Raw genomic sequence first — 19,679 nt, 5'->3', positions numbered from 1 at the left:
CTAGTGACACCCCTGGCTTCCCGCCAACGGACAACCGACATTCTTCCCCCCTATATGTTGAACAGAGTTGATCCCATGCTCGCTTTCCGCATGCCACGAAACACATCTCGTCAGGATGCTGCATTAATCCACCGCATGCGCCTCGGTGTGGCCTTTACAGCTCAGTGGCGTTACCGCTTGAGACAAATTGATTCTCCCACCTGTTGCCACTGTGGTGCTCTTGAGGATCTGGAGCACATTCTTCTTCATTGCCCTCACTACGAACCTTCCCGAATCACACTCTCCGAGTCTCTTCGTCAGCTGGACTCTCGCCCTTTCTCCCTACCGAAATTGCTTGGTCCCTGGCCCAATCCAGCCCAGCAACGCTCTGCGCTCAAAGCTCTTCTGACATTTCTGGACACCATCGGACTTCGATCGTTATTGTAAAGGGGCTCGTTATTTTATTCCCCCCATTCCACCAAGCACTGGGGTAGAGTATCGCCTGTTGCGATGAAACTCCCCACTCTCCAAGGCCGAAAATAAAGTTGTTGTTGTTGTATTTACTGCTCTTTTATCTATTCATCTTCTTTTAATGGCAGCACTGTTATTGTTGTACACCTTGCATGGGACAAGATGTCCCCCCCCCCTGTAACGGTCTGTAAAGACCAACAGTATTTGAAAATAAATAAAATAAAATAAATAAAGGACCGAAATCACGTGTAAAAAGTGGAGAGTCGATCTATACGCGGGTCAACGACCGCACGATACGTGTCTGACAGGCGCTGAGCAGAGACGGGTGAGGCGAGAGCGAGTGCAGGGAAGGGAAGACTGAGCACACACGTGCACTCCCCTTTCCCGGGGAAATCACAGTTGATAAAGAAGCAAAACGCAACCAACGGCGTAGCGGGTTTCCAACGAGCTGTCGAACGCAAGCAACATGGGAAGGTTGAGGCGGGCCTTTACTGCTGCATTTAAGGGACGTGTCGTACTGTACGCAGAAGAACACAACAACTGTGCTGCCGAACGCAATTTCAGTGTTTCGGAACGGGTTGTACGGCAATGGCGCAAGCAACGTTTTGCACTCTTCAACTGCAAGGGGACATGTCAATCTTTCCGTGGCCCAAAAGGTGGATGCTACCCATCACTGGAGGCAAAGCTGAAGAACGTCGTTTAAGAACTCCGTGACAGGAAGCTTCTCGTGACGTGCGACATGATACAAGTGGAAGCGCGACGTCTCTCAAGCGAAGAGGGGATAACAAGGACTAAATTCAGGGTAAGCAGGCACTGGGTTGCAAATTTTATGCGAAAAATGGCTCTGCCTTACGTAGACGGACTACCATATGTCAGAAGCTTCTAGAGGAGTATGAAGACAAGGTACTGGCCCTTCATCGATATTTCCTGTCGCTACGAGATCAGCGCCGCTATACGATCGGTCAAATTGGCTATGCTGATCAGACCCCGGTGTTCTTTGACATGACTAATAACCCGACTGTGTCAGTAAAAGGCAGCAAAGAGGTGAATTTGCTCTCCACTGGCAACGAAAAATTCCGGTTCACCGTTATGCCGTCTTGCCTGGCAGACGGCACGAAGCTGCGTCCATACAGTCTTCAAGCATAGGACTTTGCCGAAAGGCGAGCAATTTCCGAAGGATGTTGTGGTGCGTGCGAACGACAAGGGGCTCATGAATGAGGACATGGTGATTGAGTAGCTCTGTCTAGTGTGGTGCCTTCGTCCAGGAACACTACTCCGGCCGAACAATATGCTTGTTCTGGATTCCCTCCGTAGACACATAACCGAACGAGCGAAGGAGACTCTGCGAGAGGCTGGAACGATCATGCTCATGATTTTTTTTTTTTTTTTGGGGGGGTGTGTGCTTACGAGCCAGCTCCAGCCGTTTGATGTCAGCATCAATAAACCATTCAGAAGCCACGTCAGACGACTTTATAATGAATGGCTTGCGCGCGGTGACCATGTACTGACGTCGTCAGGCCGCGTTAAGAGGGCATCGCTTTCGGAAGTGCGCAGCTGGGTGTCATCGGCGTGGGCTGCCATTACCCGTGACCTCGTTCCGCGATCGTTCAGGTAGTGCGGACACTCGTTGGATAACGTTTGCTTCACCAGTGACAAACAGCCCGAAAGCACAACGGAATAATCGTGTTCATCCTCTGATGAGGAGTGAATAAACGCTTTTTCGCTTAACCACTTTTACTGTTTTGGTCTTCTTTTCTTTTTTGGACATCGCAAACTCAGGGCGGGGGGTGGGGGTCGACTTATATTCGGGAAGATACCGTACCTATGTTACAAACGGAGAAAAAGAAAAACGTGCATGTCCTCGCAGCGACAGTGAAGTAGCTGTCCTGGCTTGAACATATAGGTGACCAGGCATTCGAAACCTGCTCCGCTCCTGATAGGGGAAAGCATTACATGGGTAGAGACAGTGCTATTTAAATCTGGAACTTTACAAGAAACAAGCATGCGCTCATCTGTGGCAGCATCGGAGAACCTTTTGCGAACTGGGGAACAAGGTGACCGGGCACAAGAACCTGGTTCGTGGCCTTAAAACATAAAAGCAAGTAGGAATGCAAGGAGTGCACACTGCAGAGTATAAGGAAGACTTGGTGGATGAACACAACATAATACACACCTGGAAATTTAGAAGCCACAATCTTACGGGTGCCCACGGAAATGCTAGAGCAGCTGTTCTAGGTTGAATGCAAAGGGGAACTGTTCTGGAGTGAGCCTAGAGGGGGCTGCACAGGGGGCTTCAGGCCTGGTACATGGCCTGAAATTGGCACAGCAAGGAAGAATGTAGCCCATGAGCTAGTCACTATGACATGGCTGCCACAAAGCCCTCTGTAAACCGAAAATGGAGGTGCGTACGTTTGCTCCCAGGAGTGTGAGGCTCACTGTTGCGACTCTCTTGAAGGGGACTTTGGCCACCAGGGTCCAGTCTGTGGGCTGCAACACGAAGGAAAGAGCACAATGGAATACACACCTGGAAGTTTAAATGCCAGCAGCTGATCTGGGTCGAGCGCAAAAGGGATTGTGAAAGGAATCCTGGTTCGGCACCTCCAGGGGTAAAGTAAGACACTCTGAAACAGCTGCGACAATGCAAGGGTTCGCATTGGAAAGCGAAATACCGCAGCTCACATATAGTTATCAATGCCAGTGTTAAAGAGGCTGCTCTCACTTGGCTGTAAACTGGTGTGTGCTCGAGATTCAGCTTCAGGGCCTGGAGGACATCAAAAGTGCGTAAGATTAAATGGCAGCGTACAGAAAGGGAATTGAACATATAGAGGCAGCAGACCAATTTACTTCGCTCTGCCATGGCAGATGGGAAAAACAAATCCTGTGGAGGTTCAGGAAGAGGCCAGGCAAGTTGCTGGGAGGTTGGAACAGACCGCTCTATGGTGTCTGCGCGGCTGGCAATAGTGGCAGTCTCTGTGTGGCACAATGTGATAGGGCAGCTTGCAATACTTACGGGCACCATCATTGCCTGAAAACCCATCTTCAGATTCGACTGATGATGTTAGGAGCGATTTGTCCAACATTTTCACAGCCTGTTCATAGGTCCCTGCAAAACAGATATCAGTGAAATGTGAAACTGTTCTGCTGTTAATGTCTTATCGAAGACAGATTCAAAAATGCACAAGACTCTTACTGGCATAGCCAAAGACACAAACAGGTCTGAACTTCCATTTTCCGGGCGACGTGTTGTTCTTCACCATTGCCTGCAGCTTCTTTTGGGACACGTTATTAGGCCACTTGCACATCGTCCTATCTTCATTCAGCCATAACGCAGGAACAGGGCTCGTTGCCTCCTCGCCCAAAAACTCGACGACGGCAAGCCATGCCTTAGATTTTCCAGACATGGTGAGGCAAAGCACTGGCAACAATGAACATGGCATTGAAACATGAGTGTTGTTAAGTGTGGCACAACTAACCTGTCCCCAACTTGAGGCATAAGGACACACTACAAATTAAGCACATTACACCGAGGAGTCTTCCCCCAAAGAGGACAGAAGACAAGAGTACTTTGCAGTTGAAGCCGAAACACGCACACTACAACACACACAGGCAGGAGAGCAGCACTTCACTGATGCAACATTGGTGACACGGCATATCCTACACCATATGGAATGCACACACACTTTGCATAGAACCGACTACACGACCAGGTCTCTGGAAGTGCGCACATGCCCCTGGTTTTGATGAAAGAGATCTTTCTGGACGGCATTGGAAACACATATAGATCTGCCAACGCCCTGTATCTGTAGCCTGTATGTTTGCTTGCTTACTTCATAGACAGTCACAACACTGCCGTTATCAAGAATGCAGCAGGAATCTGCTTCAGAGTCAGTGTTCAATTACATTACACCTGTTTCCTTCCTTCCACGCACAAGGGAACACCAGTGATGTTCAGAGGGCCGTCGGCTAATTTGTTCCAGAGGCATGTTTGGTGCTCGAACGGGTCTCTTCAGCCCACCCTGGTAACTCTCGTAGCGGAATGCTGAGAAGGAATCCAATGGTCCGTGGTGCCTCCAGTCAGCTGCGAGGTGGCACAGAGCATGAACATTGTACACCAAGTTTTCATTCACATATAGGACACCGAAGTTGTGGGCAAAGCCCTGAAGCAAATCTTCAGCGTAACTATTCAACCACAGGTACAGGGATGGAGAGCAGAGGATGTAAATAGCAAGGTGCAATGCCAGAAAATGTTGGTACTTCCTTGTTTGCAGAATACGTTTCAGCACCGCCGGCCCAACGTACAACAAAAATGACCGAAACTCCACAGCCTTCCAGTACTCCAGTTCCTGGGTGCTTCGTGGTTGGCGCTGGAACTCTGACGGTAAACAGCATCGCTCAAGGTAGTCATCGAGTAGCTGCCTTTGCTCCATGCTGATACGAAACGGTATCTTCCCATGAAGCCACACATGCCCCAGACACACCAGATGTACGTAGTCAAGGGCAAATGACATCACCATGTCAACATCGAGTGCACAGAAAGAAGACTCAGAATGATGATGGTGAAGCAACCAACAGGGAAAGTATGCACATCCTTTCCATCGGATTCCTTTTCAACATCCCCCTCACAGTCGACGATGGGAGCGCAGAAGTGCTACGCGGTCTCCGAGGACGATTGTATGTATAGAAAGTTTTCCCGTTTTTCCCTCTCTAAAAATGTGATTCTTTGTTAAGATTCTGATTGTCTTCTGACGGGGGATCTTCCTCTTGTGAAGATATTGAAGCCACCACCCAGAACTTTCTTTATACAATATGATGAGCATCTGCGACGCTGTCGTTGTGGTGGATTGTGGTCATGAATCCATCTCATTGGCTAGACAATAACATCCGACCTTATCTCGGTTGCCATCCAAGCTCGGATCAACCATGAAGCCCAGTGAACGATTTCCTTTGACAGTAAAATGGCTGATGTACAAGGATTTGATGAAATTAAACTCCTATCTGAACTGCAACGGGCCAAAGGCTGATTTTCGTCTCATTATGCAAATTCTCCTGTTTCCGATGCGGACGAAACGAGGAAAGATTAGTCAGAGGCTCCAACGCTTCGTCGCCATCAAGTGTGACTTGTTGCGACGGTATCGTCAGCATGACAATATCTCTCCAGCCATTCTTAATGCCGGACTCAAGCGACCAATAATTTGAAACTTTTACATCCAACACTCGGAATACATCGTGCGTCGCAAGAAAGATGGTTGTCGCAAGGTGTCGAATCTGGAGGACTATCTTAAAGAGGTCTGTAAATTGAAGAAATAAAATTACACATTTTTCTTTAAATGAGGTATTCCTCTTCAATCATTTTTATTATCTTGAGGTCATTGTGTACAAGGTTATTGTCAAATAAGGACACAATGCATTTGAGTTGGTTATTCTTACAAATGCGAGAAGCAAAGAAACAAACAAAAAGTCTACAGTGTGAGCTGTAAATGCTTTGAATGCATTTCTCGCTATACTGACCAACAGGTAGATCTAGCAGCTCTTCTTCAATCGGTGGTAGACCAAAGCTGTCCACCATAGATGTACTTGTCATTCCTGTCTCTCATGTACAGTAGCCAGTGTTCTCCAGGACCGTTGTGTGGGTGTGTATTAATAACTATAAACCCTTCTGTCGTTAAACTTGGTACAATATCAATTGCGAAGGTCCCACGATACATATTCAAAGTTTCATGGTTCAGAGAAAACAATAATTCCAGATCAAACACATTCATACTTAGTCCACTCGAACAACAAGATCACCATCAACTGATAAAACCTTGGGTGCTTCTCTAATAAGTACAACCGACACTGCACAAGGTAATGGCTTAGCAAACTTCATTTCAATCCTGCAATTGCCCTTGCGCAATGAATTAAAGTAGTAACCAAAACTTTCGTCAGCACTCAAGTTCCAATGCCTGATAAAAGATTTTTTTAAATATATTTTTCATAACTTAACTCGACATGTTTTTCATTCAGTTGATACAAGAATTCATTGTAGCTTGCTCTAGCTAGATCATTTTCCCAGTCATAGGATAGTTGTTTCCTGTATCCATCAACTGATAGTCTTACAGAACTAACGTTAAAATGCTCGAAACAAAAGGGGCTCGATTTGTAATCACCCTGATAAGCCTCGGTGCGATCTAGACATACAATAAGTTGATCAGGAATTCTATCAGGGAATAAGTTTTCAAAGATTGCATCATGAAGGCCCGGCGAAAGCGACCAGACTTTGCTTTCTAGTCCACACATGATGTAACTTGCCGGGGATGATCTAAGGGCTTTCGGGTGTGCAATAAAACTTGAGTTGCTAACTTTGACTTTCCGTGCTACAAGTGCCGCGCTGTGGATTTTCAATTGACGCTTATGAGTTTCATTGGTGCCAGTTAGCAATCTAAAGCTATCCCTATTATGTAGAGCAGTCACTCGAACCCCCACACCAGGTAACAAAAGCCTCCCTTGGTTTGTGAGGTCGGTGTTAACTTTCATGACAATTTCAAATAGTTTCCCCCCCACTTCTCCTAGCAATGCACAACTTTGCATCCCGAGCGACTGGATCATTTGCTTCATGCTCTCTTGTGTCATATGTATACATTGCACAATCATCTAAAGTCTTCTGCAGATGAGTATTCGTATGAAGTAGGGTATCAATCATACATCGATAGGAGTTCAAACAGTTACTGCTCGCAAGACGTTGATTCAAGTGAATGGTTACATGTTTAAATAAAGCGGCCCCCAAGTGTTTGACTGGGAATACAGTGTCCTCAGTGATACCGTCTGCTCTTCGGGTAATTGGTTCACTCCCATCTGACCTCAATATCTGCATAGTTATATTAAAATACAGTGATGATAAATCGAGATAGAAGTCTGAGAGATTTGTTATGTTCCATTCGATCGTCGATTCCCCTCCGCTGATTGTAGAAACAGGATAATAGACTTGCGTCTCGCATGATTCTTTTGAAACTTGGGTAGGAGGTATGTTGAATAACTCACACTCCCCCTTCAAAGCAAGCTGGGACTGTGCGTGTACAACGTTGACCTCAATCTTTGCAAATGAAAGGGCACAATGCTTTGCTCATAGCTTTATTTGTTAGCATCTTACCTGAGCAAGAATACTCTTTTTTCTTCTAACCTCCTTACCTTTTTACATCGCCCTCACAACCCATCCCTACCTGGGCTACCTGTTTTTCGGAATGCGATGGCCGATCGCAATTCGAAGCATTGTCCACCACACTTGCTACAAGGGAAAGGCGACCCACTGTTCGACTTCTAACCAGCTTGGATGCTGATGCACACTTTTAACCCCCCACTGACCACATTTTTTTTTGGAATACGATCCCGTTCACGATTGGAATCATTGTCCTCCAATCCCCTTACCCTTTGACGTTGTCCTCACAACCCAACCCTACCTGGGCCACCTGTTTTTCTGAATGCGACGCCCGATCGCGATTCGAAGCATTGTCCACATCGTGAAAGGCTACCATTGTCTATTTTGCTAACCATCAGCCGATCCACTCCTCTAACCCCCGCCGACCACATTTTTTTGGAATGCGATCCCGTTCACGATTGGAATCATTGTCCTCCAATCCCCCTTTACCTTTTGACATCGCCCTCACAACCCGACCCTACCTGGGCCACCTGTTTTTCGGAATGCGATGGCCGATCGCGATTCGAAGCATTGTCCGCCACACTTTCTACACGTGAAAGGGGCGACCCATTGTCCCGACTTCTAACCTCTCTTGGGTGCCAATCCCACCCATTTTTGGAGTGCGACCATTTTCCATTCAAAAAACATTTTTCTTTATAAAGAAGCAACATCAATGTGTGAAAATTTATTTCATGGTTACAGAGGATTAATCAAAAATGTCTCTTCTCTTCCTCTTTTTCCTTCGATGTCCGCTGCCTGCAATGTCCTTTAAAATCTGTGTCCCTAATTCATTTGAGCTTGCTCTCAGTGCTTGCTTGATGTTTTGCCCTTTAGACAACTTTTTCGCCAAATTATTTGCTGCGCTCATAGCAGTACGGGCTATGTAAGGCTTTGCACGATGTAAAAGTGGCAATGCTAGCTTACACAAAGAACTAAAGAAGCCGTTCCCAGTTTGAAACAGAGGCCTTTGTATGGTACAAGATCACCAAGTCCTGATCCATAATGGATCTCTGGCACTTGTGTAAGATACATTTTTGAAGTGTAGAACTAGAGCTGTACGACCTGGTCCTCCAAAATGAAGTGGACGACCTGTCTCATCATACAACTTAATCGAAATTGAGGTGATTTCGTTCTGTAACAGCTTCAAATATTGCACGTTATGGAAGCTGTAATGAATCTGGGGATCATCTTTATGTAAATATGGGACGAGTTTCAAAATGGGAAACTTTTTTGCACCTATTTGAGATGGTTTGATAATGTCACAATAGATCATGAAATTATAAAACAATGGAATTTATAAAATAAACAAATTAATAAACATTTTCAGCCAATATGGGGAAAATCTTGGCGGAACGGGTCCCATATTGAACCCGTATCGCCAATGACCAGCCAATATGGGCCCAGTATTGTGTGCTGCTTGGGAAGGTGCGGCTTGCAGGCATAGCCAGCGTCTCCAAGGGGGATGCCTGGGTACTGCGAATTCTCCAGCAAGGTGCCAAATCTGCTATTCTGCAGAATGCGGCTGTCGTGAGTCGACCCAGCCCAGCTTGCAACAATACCGTAGAACTCCAGGTTGGATCCGGACACAACCTGTTCGGCAATTAAAAGATAAGATACTAGTGTCACATGACAAAGTAAGCGAGAGATGAACTGCACAGCTCTTCTTGTGTGTTCTGTATACATGGTGTCTTTTTTAGGTGCCACAGATATCTATATATGAGGCACGTAATTAGCATTTACCGTTACGGCACGGCGTCAGAACAGGTCCAAGACGGCACAGTCAGATTACATTAAAAGCCCTGAGGCTGTTATTAACGGTATATTCAAATGAAAGCAGTAACCGCGCTAATGAAATGAAAGTACATATCGCAAAGCGTCCGCTGACGGCGGCCAGTGCATACCGCGTGCTAAGCCACTACTGCTGAAACACATTATTTCAAATACTCACTTGGGCATTCACCGAGAAGACTCCTTTCCTGTTGCGAAAGAATTCAGCGTTTTCACCCCCGGGACCTTATATTGGTATGTGTGTCCCATCTATACATCCTGTGACGCCAGGAAAGCCTGCGATCTGGTAGAACCGCACACGTACGTCTGGAATTTCATCGCACGTTGGCAGTCTCACATGATCCGGCTGGAGTCTTGCAAGCGCTCTTGACACTGTCGCAATTGCTCGCGACACTGTTGGCTGGCTCACGTTACGACATCGCCGATTACGATCTGAAACGAGCCCGTGCGATAAAAACGGAGGGCCAAAAGCAACTGGTAAGCGGGTGGCAATGGACTCCCTCGGTTGTTGACACTACTTCGTAAGCCTAGCATTTCCACGAAGTCACACACAAGCTCCTCTGAGAAGCTGTACCTTGTTTCGAAGTCCTGCTGCCCGTACACATCAAAATGATTGCTCCAGTCACGCAGTCGTGGACTCACTGTGAGCTGTCCTTCCTTGTTAGCCTTGCAACGTAAAGAGCAAAATCGACGAAATCGTCGTCATCCATGTTTCATGCGCTTGGAACCCTCATGGGCTGGTCGAAGGGTGCTCTGGCGTGCCCTTGAGGGGAAGAGCGTCACTAGGGGCGGCGCCACTGTCTAGTGCGGTTTCGGAATCAACGGAAGGGCCCCTCGAAGTGCACCCGGCATTAGGGAACACTGAGGGCTGACCGGAAATCCGGGGGTTCATGTTTCCCAATCTCCAAGTTGGCCAAATATGTTTTGAATTATTTTTGCATGCACTGAATCTTTAGCGTGATTTCTAGTTTTACAATTGTTGTAGCCTTGGCATACTTCTCGGCTAGCATATCCGCATTCACATGACTTTGCTACTAATCTTGGACTGTGAGCTATCCAACAACAAGTTGGACCTGATTGCAAGTGGACAAATTTTTTGCTGCTAGCAAAGCTGTATAATAACCCCTGGTCTCCATAAGATGTTTATTGTATTTTTACTTCACATATTTCTGCAACACTCTTTTTAGGAGTACTGAAGTACCCCCCCCCCCCCCACACACACACTGACCTAGAGAGGACTCATCCAGGTGTACTCTATGACTTGAAGGCTGCAGTGAGAAGCGGACAGGCTGTTCGTGGAATCTTTGGAGCTACCCCAATAGCAAGGATCCCCTCCTTAGACCTTGTTTGGGGCATTGTACCAGAATACATGCATTGCCTCTTGGATGGCGTGATAAAGCAACTTACTGAAGCCTGGATGACAAGTACTTGCTCTGCATACTACATTGGAAAGTGCCTAGCCTCCATTGATGACCGCCTGGTGCGCATAACGACCCCAATCTTGTTTTCACGCAACCCTCGAGGACTGAAAGAGAGGGCACTATGGAAGGCGAAAGAGTGGAGCTACTGTCTGCTGTATTACGCTCTGTCGTGCCTTGTGGGAAGTCTACCCAGACTGTACTATGCCCACCTCTCACTGCTCTGTCAGGGTATTTTCCTCCTTTTGCAAAAGCGAGTTAGCCATAGCGACATTACAGTAGCTAAGAATGTGATGAAACGTTTCCTTTGTCAGGTCGCACCCCTTTATGAAGAAATTGCTGAGACGTCTAATATGCATTTGCTGATGCACTTGCCACAATGTGTTACCAACCTTGGACCCCTGTGGGCCACGTCGATGTTTCCATTTGAGAGTGCGAATGGAACATTTCTCCATTTCATTACGGCATACAAAGGAACAGCTAAGCAAGTGGCTGAAAGGTGGATAATGCGTCAGAGCCTCTTGTTCTCTAGTGCGAAAATTAGACTTCCGCAGCCCCTATAGACGTGATCTTCCGGATGTTCCTGAGAGGAACATCAAGTCGCACTGACGGCACATTAGGCAATGCTCAAGACGTCAGATTCACTGCTGCACAAGAGAATGTACTATCCGCCTATTTCTCACATGTACCTGCGTTCCAGATGTATCATCGAGCATGCATTTTAGGTCTAGACGTACAGGATGCTGCTTACCAGCGGTGCAAAAGAACCTGTACGCAAAAGAACCTGTACGCGTTAAAACGAAGGATGGTGCCTTCTGTGAAGTTCTGTACATCCTAAAGACTGTTGCCGATGGGAACATTTTTCTTCTGTGCAAGAAGCTTATCACAGATGGTTGCTTTGGTAGCACAACGTATGTTTACAAGTGCATCATTCCCCCGCAAGATGAAAACTTGCGTGTCTTGCCTTCTGGTGACATGGAAAGTGTCTGTGTTTTTGTGAAAATGACACGAGATGTTTATTTGTGCGACATGCCAAATTTCTACGAGTAAGAGTAGAACTGCCACCAAGTGGAATTTTGACAATCCTCTGCCAATAAAATGTGCCTCCTTTGTTTTGAAGCGCATTTGTCGTGTACTGCTGGCATGTGTTTTCTTCTGCAGTCTCAGACAGGTGCATTACATTACTTTTTTACTGTAGCAAAAAGAGTACTCTATTACTACACATCATCTTGCATACCGGACTTTCGGAGGTTTGCAGATTTCGAAACCGAGCAGCAGGGGCTTATTGGGACACGAATTCTTATTGGGCAAAGACTGGACCGGCCCACATTCAGATACCCGATGGGGTAGGGGTGGGAGTACATCTTAATGCACGAAACATTGTGGTGAGATATTGCTGTTGCAAATTTTTTAATGGCACAAACATGCAGCCACACAGCAATGAAAAGCTTCACTGTGCAGTGATAGCTTTCACAATAGTTATTTGTTATTTGTTGCAGAGCACCTCACAAAACCCGATAAAAAGAAAGCAGAGGCTGTCTTTGTGGTACTTTGGTTACAAACAGGTGCTATATGAAAGATAGCACCTGTTTCGAAGCAAGGTGTAGCCTTGCACGAATGCAGCCTACAGTTACCTTTTATTGCTCACTAGGAGATGACCGACAGCTCACTATACCAGCACATTTTGCAGTAATGGCAGCAAAAGTGGAACCGGAATAAACAGCGCAGAACGTACTTGTGACAGGGAAATAGTTATTTGATTCCATCAGAATGTATGCTGATGCACGCTGTCCACTACAGAATGCATGCTGATCGTGTCCGACCTCGCACCTATCGTAGCTTTTCATCATGCAGTTAAACCAACCAACATGCTCTACATCTTCTTGCGTCCCAACAAAAATGGACAGGTCGTGCCCTAGGTTGCTGTCAGAAGTTGATAACAATGCAGTCTCAATGCGCACTATGTTAGAGCACGTATTAAAAACTACTGTTTGGAGCAGGACTGGCGTCTACAATGGCGCTTGGGGGGGCGGGGGGGGGGAAGCGACAAGACTGGCACCCGCAGCCATGCAGCGTTCAAACGAATGGCTATTTCGCGCCCCTGGCCAGTTCTGGGAGTGCTATTGCCTCCCAAAATTGCACCCCATTGTCACTCTAGCCGTGTTGAAGAATGAAGACTGAGCTCAGCATGTTCATCCTTCTTCAGTAGCTTGTGTCGGGTGTGTTTTGTTAGTGTATAGTGGCAACAGTGTCCAACTCTTACAGTCAACAGTTCCACATATTGCCAAAATTGTGGGACACTATCAGGTAACAACAATTACAAGAGCTATTGTACACGACGCGACGTGCGCATATTAAGCTGTGTTCGTTTTCATCTTTGAGAAATGCTGTTTTCGGTATTGTTCTTCTCATGTTCACTTCATTTGCAAGTAAACACTATAGGGAAGGTACATCAGACAGATTAACCGGTGGACAGATTAAGTCATTAAATAACAGGTCTTGTTTAGTTAACCTATACTTCTCGGCTACATGCCAACACGGACAATCTCTGTTTGTGACCAATCGTTCCAGCTGTGACTGTGAGCAGCTCATGTCTTGCATTTTGTTGGTTTCAGAAACAGACAAAAGGCCGGGTCGTGAGCTTCTTTCTCTCAGGATTTCACTTCCTACCCGTCTGCCGCTCGCGTAGCCGCCACTACAACGGCCAAGAAGAAGAATTACATCGTGCCCTGTGGGTCCCACTATTACTAGCAGATAGTGCTTCTTGGTAATTTCGGTGTCACTTTTTGTTCAGAAAGGTTAAAACCTGCATGTAACTGCCAATTAAGGCAATGTAAACACACAAAGAAGCTGCATGGGTTTGTTGGCTGGAGGCGAAAAAAATGTGATGCGAACATGATGACATGTCTTTTCTCAGTTCTGCTAATATGGTCATTGTAATTTCCAGCCGTGTACACTCGAGAAAATGTCCCGTGTAGGGGGTCCTTGACGCACGACGACTTATACCCTTGTCACACGGGCAGTCTTGACCGCGGACCGCGGTTCGCGATTGTCACACGTCTGGCGAAACCGCCGTTAGCGCGCAAACCGCGGTTTCTGCTCGGCAACCTCGGTTAGGGGCAGCTAACCGAAAATGGCGGCGCCCGTTCCCGTTGTGTCAAGTGTACTTTGTGAAGAAACGACCTCTCAAAAGCGTATCATTTGGTCTGACGCAACAACACAAGCCCTGTTACGCATTTGGGAGGATAATATGACAACCTTGCATTCGAATAGGCGCAACGTGCCCATTTGCGCCGCGATGGCAGATCAACATTACCGACCGGCGAAGGCCCATACACTGCAAAGCAGGTGCGGTTGAAGATTGGTAATCTAAACAAAAAGTATCGGCAACTACTGTTTTCATACTTCGACGATGAGCGGAGTTTACCATTGCTGAGTGGCGAAAAGCAAAAAGACCACGCGGAACCCGCTTCCTCGTCGTTTTCCTTTTCATTGGCGACGGGGTCGTGAACTGCGCATATGGCAGCTGCGAAGTGTCTTCGTTCCTAACCGCGGTTAATTCTTGTAACCGCGGTTAGGCATAATCTCGGTTAAGGCTGCCCGTGTGACAAGGGTATTACATAACGCGCTGTCAGGCCTGAAAGGCCATGCCACACGTGTACGGCAGCCTAAGAGTTCACCTCAAACCTCTTATGGGACCTTGAAGGGTTCTCTCAGGCCTCTCACGACAGCCTAAGAGGCGACTTTGGACCTCTCACGGAGCCTTGAAAGGTCCGTCAGACCACGGTACGTACGTACGGTACGTACAGCACATGCTTTGAGGACTTTTCTGCAGTGCTTTCCTAATGGTCCCCAGAGCCACCTGGTGAACTGTTTGTAGGCAACGTACCCAAACTTCCTGCATGTACCATGGACAGCATAAAATTATGATATGTAACTTTACTAATAACAAACCGAAGGCACACATGAATGAACTCACTTGCTCACATTTGCTGTTCCTGGTAACAGCGTACTCGTCGCTTAATCTCCCGTAGCAGTAGGATGCCTGGAGCAACTTAGTCTTCAGCCACAGTATTTCAAAGTACAGATTTCTTGAAATGCAACCTCTGCGCTGCTTGAGTAACGTCTCATTTCGCGGCAACAAAGGCGTTCTTCTGCCGTCGGCATCGGCACGCATTTGCCGCAAGGACACCTTAACCGAAAGAGCAATGTCATATTTCCGCTGCGAGGTTCTCAACATTTTCATTACACATGAAGAGAGTTTCCCCACTGCGGCAAGTTGACAGCAATGACGGTAATTCATCCTCCGTCAACGATTCTGCGGATGATATCGTCATGCTGCGTCTCCGGCGTCCACTCGTAAGAACAAAAGTTTTGCGGGCGTGACTGCTGGACTATCGCAAGCTCGAGGGCATTCAAGTTTGGAAAAACTGAAATCACACGACGTGGACCTGGAAACAACATTACGGCGTTACGGCTTCGCCACAGACTGTGAGGCGGATTAGAAAGGCCAGACTAGCCATAACCGACACGTGCCAACCCAGTGTTGTTGCTGATTGAGTACTCAGATTTGCGCTCGAATGCAATCTTTGAAATTCGATTACTCGAAGAAAAAAGGGATTAAAAATAAATATTTCGTAACTGAGATGTACTCTTCCTAGGCTTTCATAAAATCATAAGATAACCCTGGGTTGAAATTCACTTTACAGTTCATTTAAAGGGACAGTCTCCTACAGCCGGAGCGATTCCGAAACTTATAGCCAAAACTAGCTTCACGAGTACTGTACACATACAACCGTCAAAGTTTCATTTGGAATAACCAAGTCGTTCTCGAGGAATTCGTCGAAACGTGCCGTAATAGCAGACGACGAAACTTGCGCTTATCTCATGAATACGTCACGTATGACTCTAATGGTAATTGTAACTTGCAGAAGCACCATGGGTTGAGTCATCCCTTTTGCTCTCGAAATGGGGACACTCAGGCATATACCTCCGCGAGCGGAGAATGTAGTCCGAGCATTGACTGTGGGGTCTCCGATAATGTGGGGCATAATCGGATACATGGAAGCTATGTCAGTGTTTTCTTTCCGCGACTGTGTAATGCGGTTCTTAAATAAACACGCACTCTCCCTGTACGTCGTCAGCGGCACTTCATTTCGAAGCATGATCAGTGTACAACGAGGAGTATAATGGATGCGCGCGTAATATATTTTTGGTGGGAGCTGTAACGCGACCGCGCGCGCCGATGGCCAGCGACTTCATATTTGTGATTGTGGGAGGGGGTTCCTGCGACTTTTAACTTGTCTCTGTGGATTAGCATAGTTGTTCTAAACCACCATGCTTGCCACTTCTTAGAATGTGCGTTTTTCACCTGGGAACTGAAAGAAAATGTACGAGGGTTGCCGCGGTGTCCAGTAACTTCTCAAAGTTGTCTGCTCACGCCGATGCACTAGCGCGCGGAAAAGCAAACGATTTTTGTATCCTATCACAGACTTTCCCGCAGGTCGACGTGGCCGTTCTTATTGTTGCCAAAACAGATCGCGGTATGCTCTGCAATCTTTATCAATTTAATTCGGTTGTTTAATAACTGTGACGTGTTTTGTCGAGTAAATTCGCAGTATTCCATTTTCAACAAAGGGCCATCGAATGGTACACTTTATGAGAAGGGCAAGGGGGTACGAGACCGTCCTTTTAATGAGACTTTCCTTCCGCTGCTTTCGTTCCTTTCCTTAGGAACTCACAACACTACTTGCGTCAGAGGGTCACTTTCTGTAGCTAGTGACAGTTTTGAACGTGGCTTATGCTTTCCCAACGAAATGAATACTGAGTGCTTCGAGCAGCGCTTCTGATGGCGACAGCACAGAGTACAACTACAAAACCATATCCTAAAAGACAAGCTACCATCTCGTACTTTAAACCTAAAAATGTTTTAAAGTCTTACTCCGTGTGCTTCAGAACGGACGATTGAATAGATGATTTTAAGAAATGCCAGTGCTACCTGGGCACGCCCGTGCAGGGCACTTATTGAGATAGGGAATGGAGAATTGCCAATGGACCTTTTCCATATTAGCGTCGCCCCTGGCGGCGGAATGTCGACCGTCGTGTCTTTTCCCCCCGTAATGGCGACGCTTTAGGAACTGGCACATACGTTGCGTGGGAAACTAGCAAAAGAAGATTGGAAGAAGAATGCGGAAAGAGTGAAAGCGCATTGTACTCATTACCAGACCTCAGATGTCCGCGTAACCTTGAAACCGATTATCTCCCCACAATGAACATGAAAGTCGCCCGCAGGTGGTTCCACGGCGATGTTTTCCGCTCAAATATGGCGGACTCAAGGGCTGGGCATGCGCGTACGCGTTGCGCGTTGGTTCATTGGGCTTCGTTTTCGCTGACCTTGACACATACGAGACCTTGCCCTTGACACGTGTTACCTTGACACGTATTAACGACACGTGCTATTAGACGAGACTTGACCTTGACACGTATTAACGTTGACGTCTTTACGATACGCTCGGGGTGCATGCTGCCAAATATGAATAATAATAATAATTGGGTGTTTACCCCGCGAGACAACTGAGATCATGAGCGACGCCACAGCGGTCGGTCTGTGGATTGCTTTTGCATACCTGAGGGTTCTTACTGCCAAATATGGCAACATGAACACCATCCGGCACACCAGATAGGACAGCAATCCTGCTTGAGCCAATAAGAAGCTACAAGGTACTCCTAGAAAACAATAAAAGCTACGGCGTGTCTACGGAGGGCGAGAGATGCAACAGAAGGTAGCGCATCAGCAACATGTACAAATGCGGCCCTTTCGCGTTTGGGGCAGGAAGACCGAAAGTGTCGTTTCAAATTCGGCGGAAGGTACTCCTTCCAAGGGAAAGGGGGATCTGAAAGGAAAGTAGCATTTAATAATTCGGGCCTCACTTCCGCAGTTGCCACAGTAAATATTACTTTGCTTTTTTCGTGCTCCGGCGTGCATTTTGTGCTTTGCATATGTGCTTTGTATTCCAAGGGCATCAGTTATGTAGTCATCTATGCAAAATTAGCATCGTGTTGTATTGTACCTTTTTCCGTACAAGCTCCAAAGCTTCTGGAAAAGAGTCGCGATTGCGTATTTTTACTATACCTTGCTACCATATTTTCACTTGGGATTGTATCGTATTCACGGCATTGTGTCGTATTCACTGGTTCAACATCTGCGCAGCAAGCAATTGGCATCTGAGGGTCATCCGCACCCTTGGTTACGGATGTGTTGATAGTGAGTCTTAGTATACCGTTGATAAAGTTATCGTCTCTATCGGAACCAATCGCACTTTGGCGACTCGTGACTCCTCTCGCTACACGCCAATGAACCGCTGACATTCTTCCCATAGCCATGCTGAGCAGAGTTGATCCAGCGCTCGGTTTCCGCATGCCTCGACATATCTCACGGCAAGATGCGCTCAAAGCTCTTCTGACATTTCTGGACACCATCGGACTTCGATCGTTATTGTAAAGGGGCTCGTTATTTTATTCCCCCCATTCCACCAAGCACTGGGGTAGAGTATCGCCTGTTGCGATGAAACTCCCCACTCTCCAAGACCGAAAATAAAGTTGTTGTTGTTGTTCGGCAAGATGCCACATTAGTTCATGGAATGCACCTCGATGCGGCTTTCACAGCGCAGTGGCTTTACCGCTTGAGGCAACTTGATTCTCTCTAATGCAGTCATTGCGGTGCTGTAGAAGGTCTAGAGCACATTCTTCTCCATTGCCCATATTACAAACCTTCCAAAACCGTACTCTCCGGATCTCTTAATGAGCTAGAATCTCGCCCCCCCTCTCTCACAAATTTGCTTCGTTTCTGGCCACATCCAGCCCACCAACGTTCTGCCCTCAAAGCTTTCTTCACCTTTCTGGATACCATATGATTTCGATCCTTATTGTGAAGGGACATTATTTCATTCCCCGCATCACCACCAGCAATGGGGTAGAGTATCGCCGCTGGCGATAAAACTCCCCAGTCATCATCTTGTAATAAAGATGTTGTTACTGTTGGGGTTAGATAGCTGTTGGCTGTATAGTGTTGTAGTGTTTTTTAGAAGTGTTTAGTCATTCTGTAGTGTTGGAGGTTCATAACGTCTTCGCACTTGTGATGCAGAGCTAGCGATAGTAGTATCGATACTATCGATAGTTATACTGTCAATAGTGAGAAAACTGGCGAAAGTATACTATCGATAGTCTGCTATCAGAAAACCATCGGGGAGCAGATAAAAATATAAACCAATAAGATGCCTGACTCCTATACAAGTTTTATAATACAACACAAAGCAGCTTTCCCTCCGACGCAGACCTTGAGCTTTTCATGCCGCTCAAACCATCCGCAAGGTGACATGATACTCTATGCACTGGACTGACTGACATTGCAGTCTGATGAGTGCATACGATTTTATGATGAGCCTTTTCTTTTGCTGCTTGCAGTGCATCATTCATACATTACAGCTACATTTTCGCAAATAACTTGTGTCGCACGTGATTCTGTTTTCGTTGTCACTGTGCCAGTGCGAAAAAGAAGACGGGAACGAAAGCACGAGCAGTGAGAACCAAATCTAGCTCTAAATAGTAACGAAATATAAAAGAAGAGTGCTATCGGTAGACATGTACCGTAAGACAATCGAGAGTTTTTCAACACTATCGGTACTCCACAACCGATATTTTCAGACTCGCGATGGTACTATCGATCGTCGACTATCGATAGTTTTCCGACACTATCGATATGGAATTCATCTATAGTTTTGCATCAGTAATTCGCACCCATCATCTTCGAAAAAAAATATCCGCTCGCCTCCATGTTTACTCGGTGGGAGCTT

At 46.6% G+C, this 19,679-nt stretch overlaps 1 protein-coding gene across 1 annotated transcript; it reads left to right on the top strand.

Moving 5' to 3' along the window:
* The first annotated feature begins 5,081 nt into the window (after positions 1–5,081).
* On the top strand, positions 5,082–11,390 carry LOC135385978 (uncharacterized). The gene is made up of 3 exons (XM_064615643.1): positions 5,082–5,121; positions 9,060–9,193; positions 10,677–11,390. The coding sequence occupies exons 1-3, from the start codon at positions 5,082–5,084 to the stop codon at positions 11,388–11,390; spliced, it is 888 nt and encodes a 295-aa protein (XP_064471713.1).
* Positions 11,391–19,679: the final 8,289 nt, after the last annotated feature.

The sequence above is a fragment of the Ornithodoros turicata genome, chromosome 1, assembly GCF_037126465.1.
Source record: "Ornithodoros turicata isolate Travis chromosome 1, ASM3712646v1, whole genome shotgun sequence".
In the NCBI taxonomy this organism is placed as follows: domain Eukaryota; kingdom Metazoa; phylum Arthropoda; class Arachnida; order Ixodida; family Argasidae; genus Ornithodoros; species Ornithodoros turicata.
Note: the sequence above shows the minus strand (reverse complement) of the source record. Positions and strands in the feature narration are given on the sequence as shown.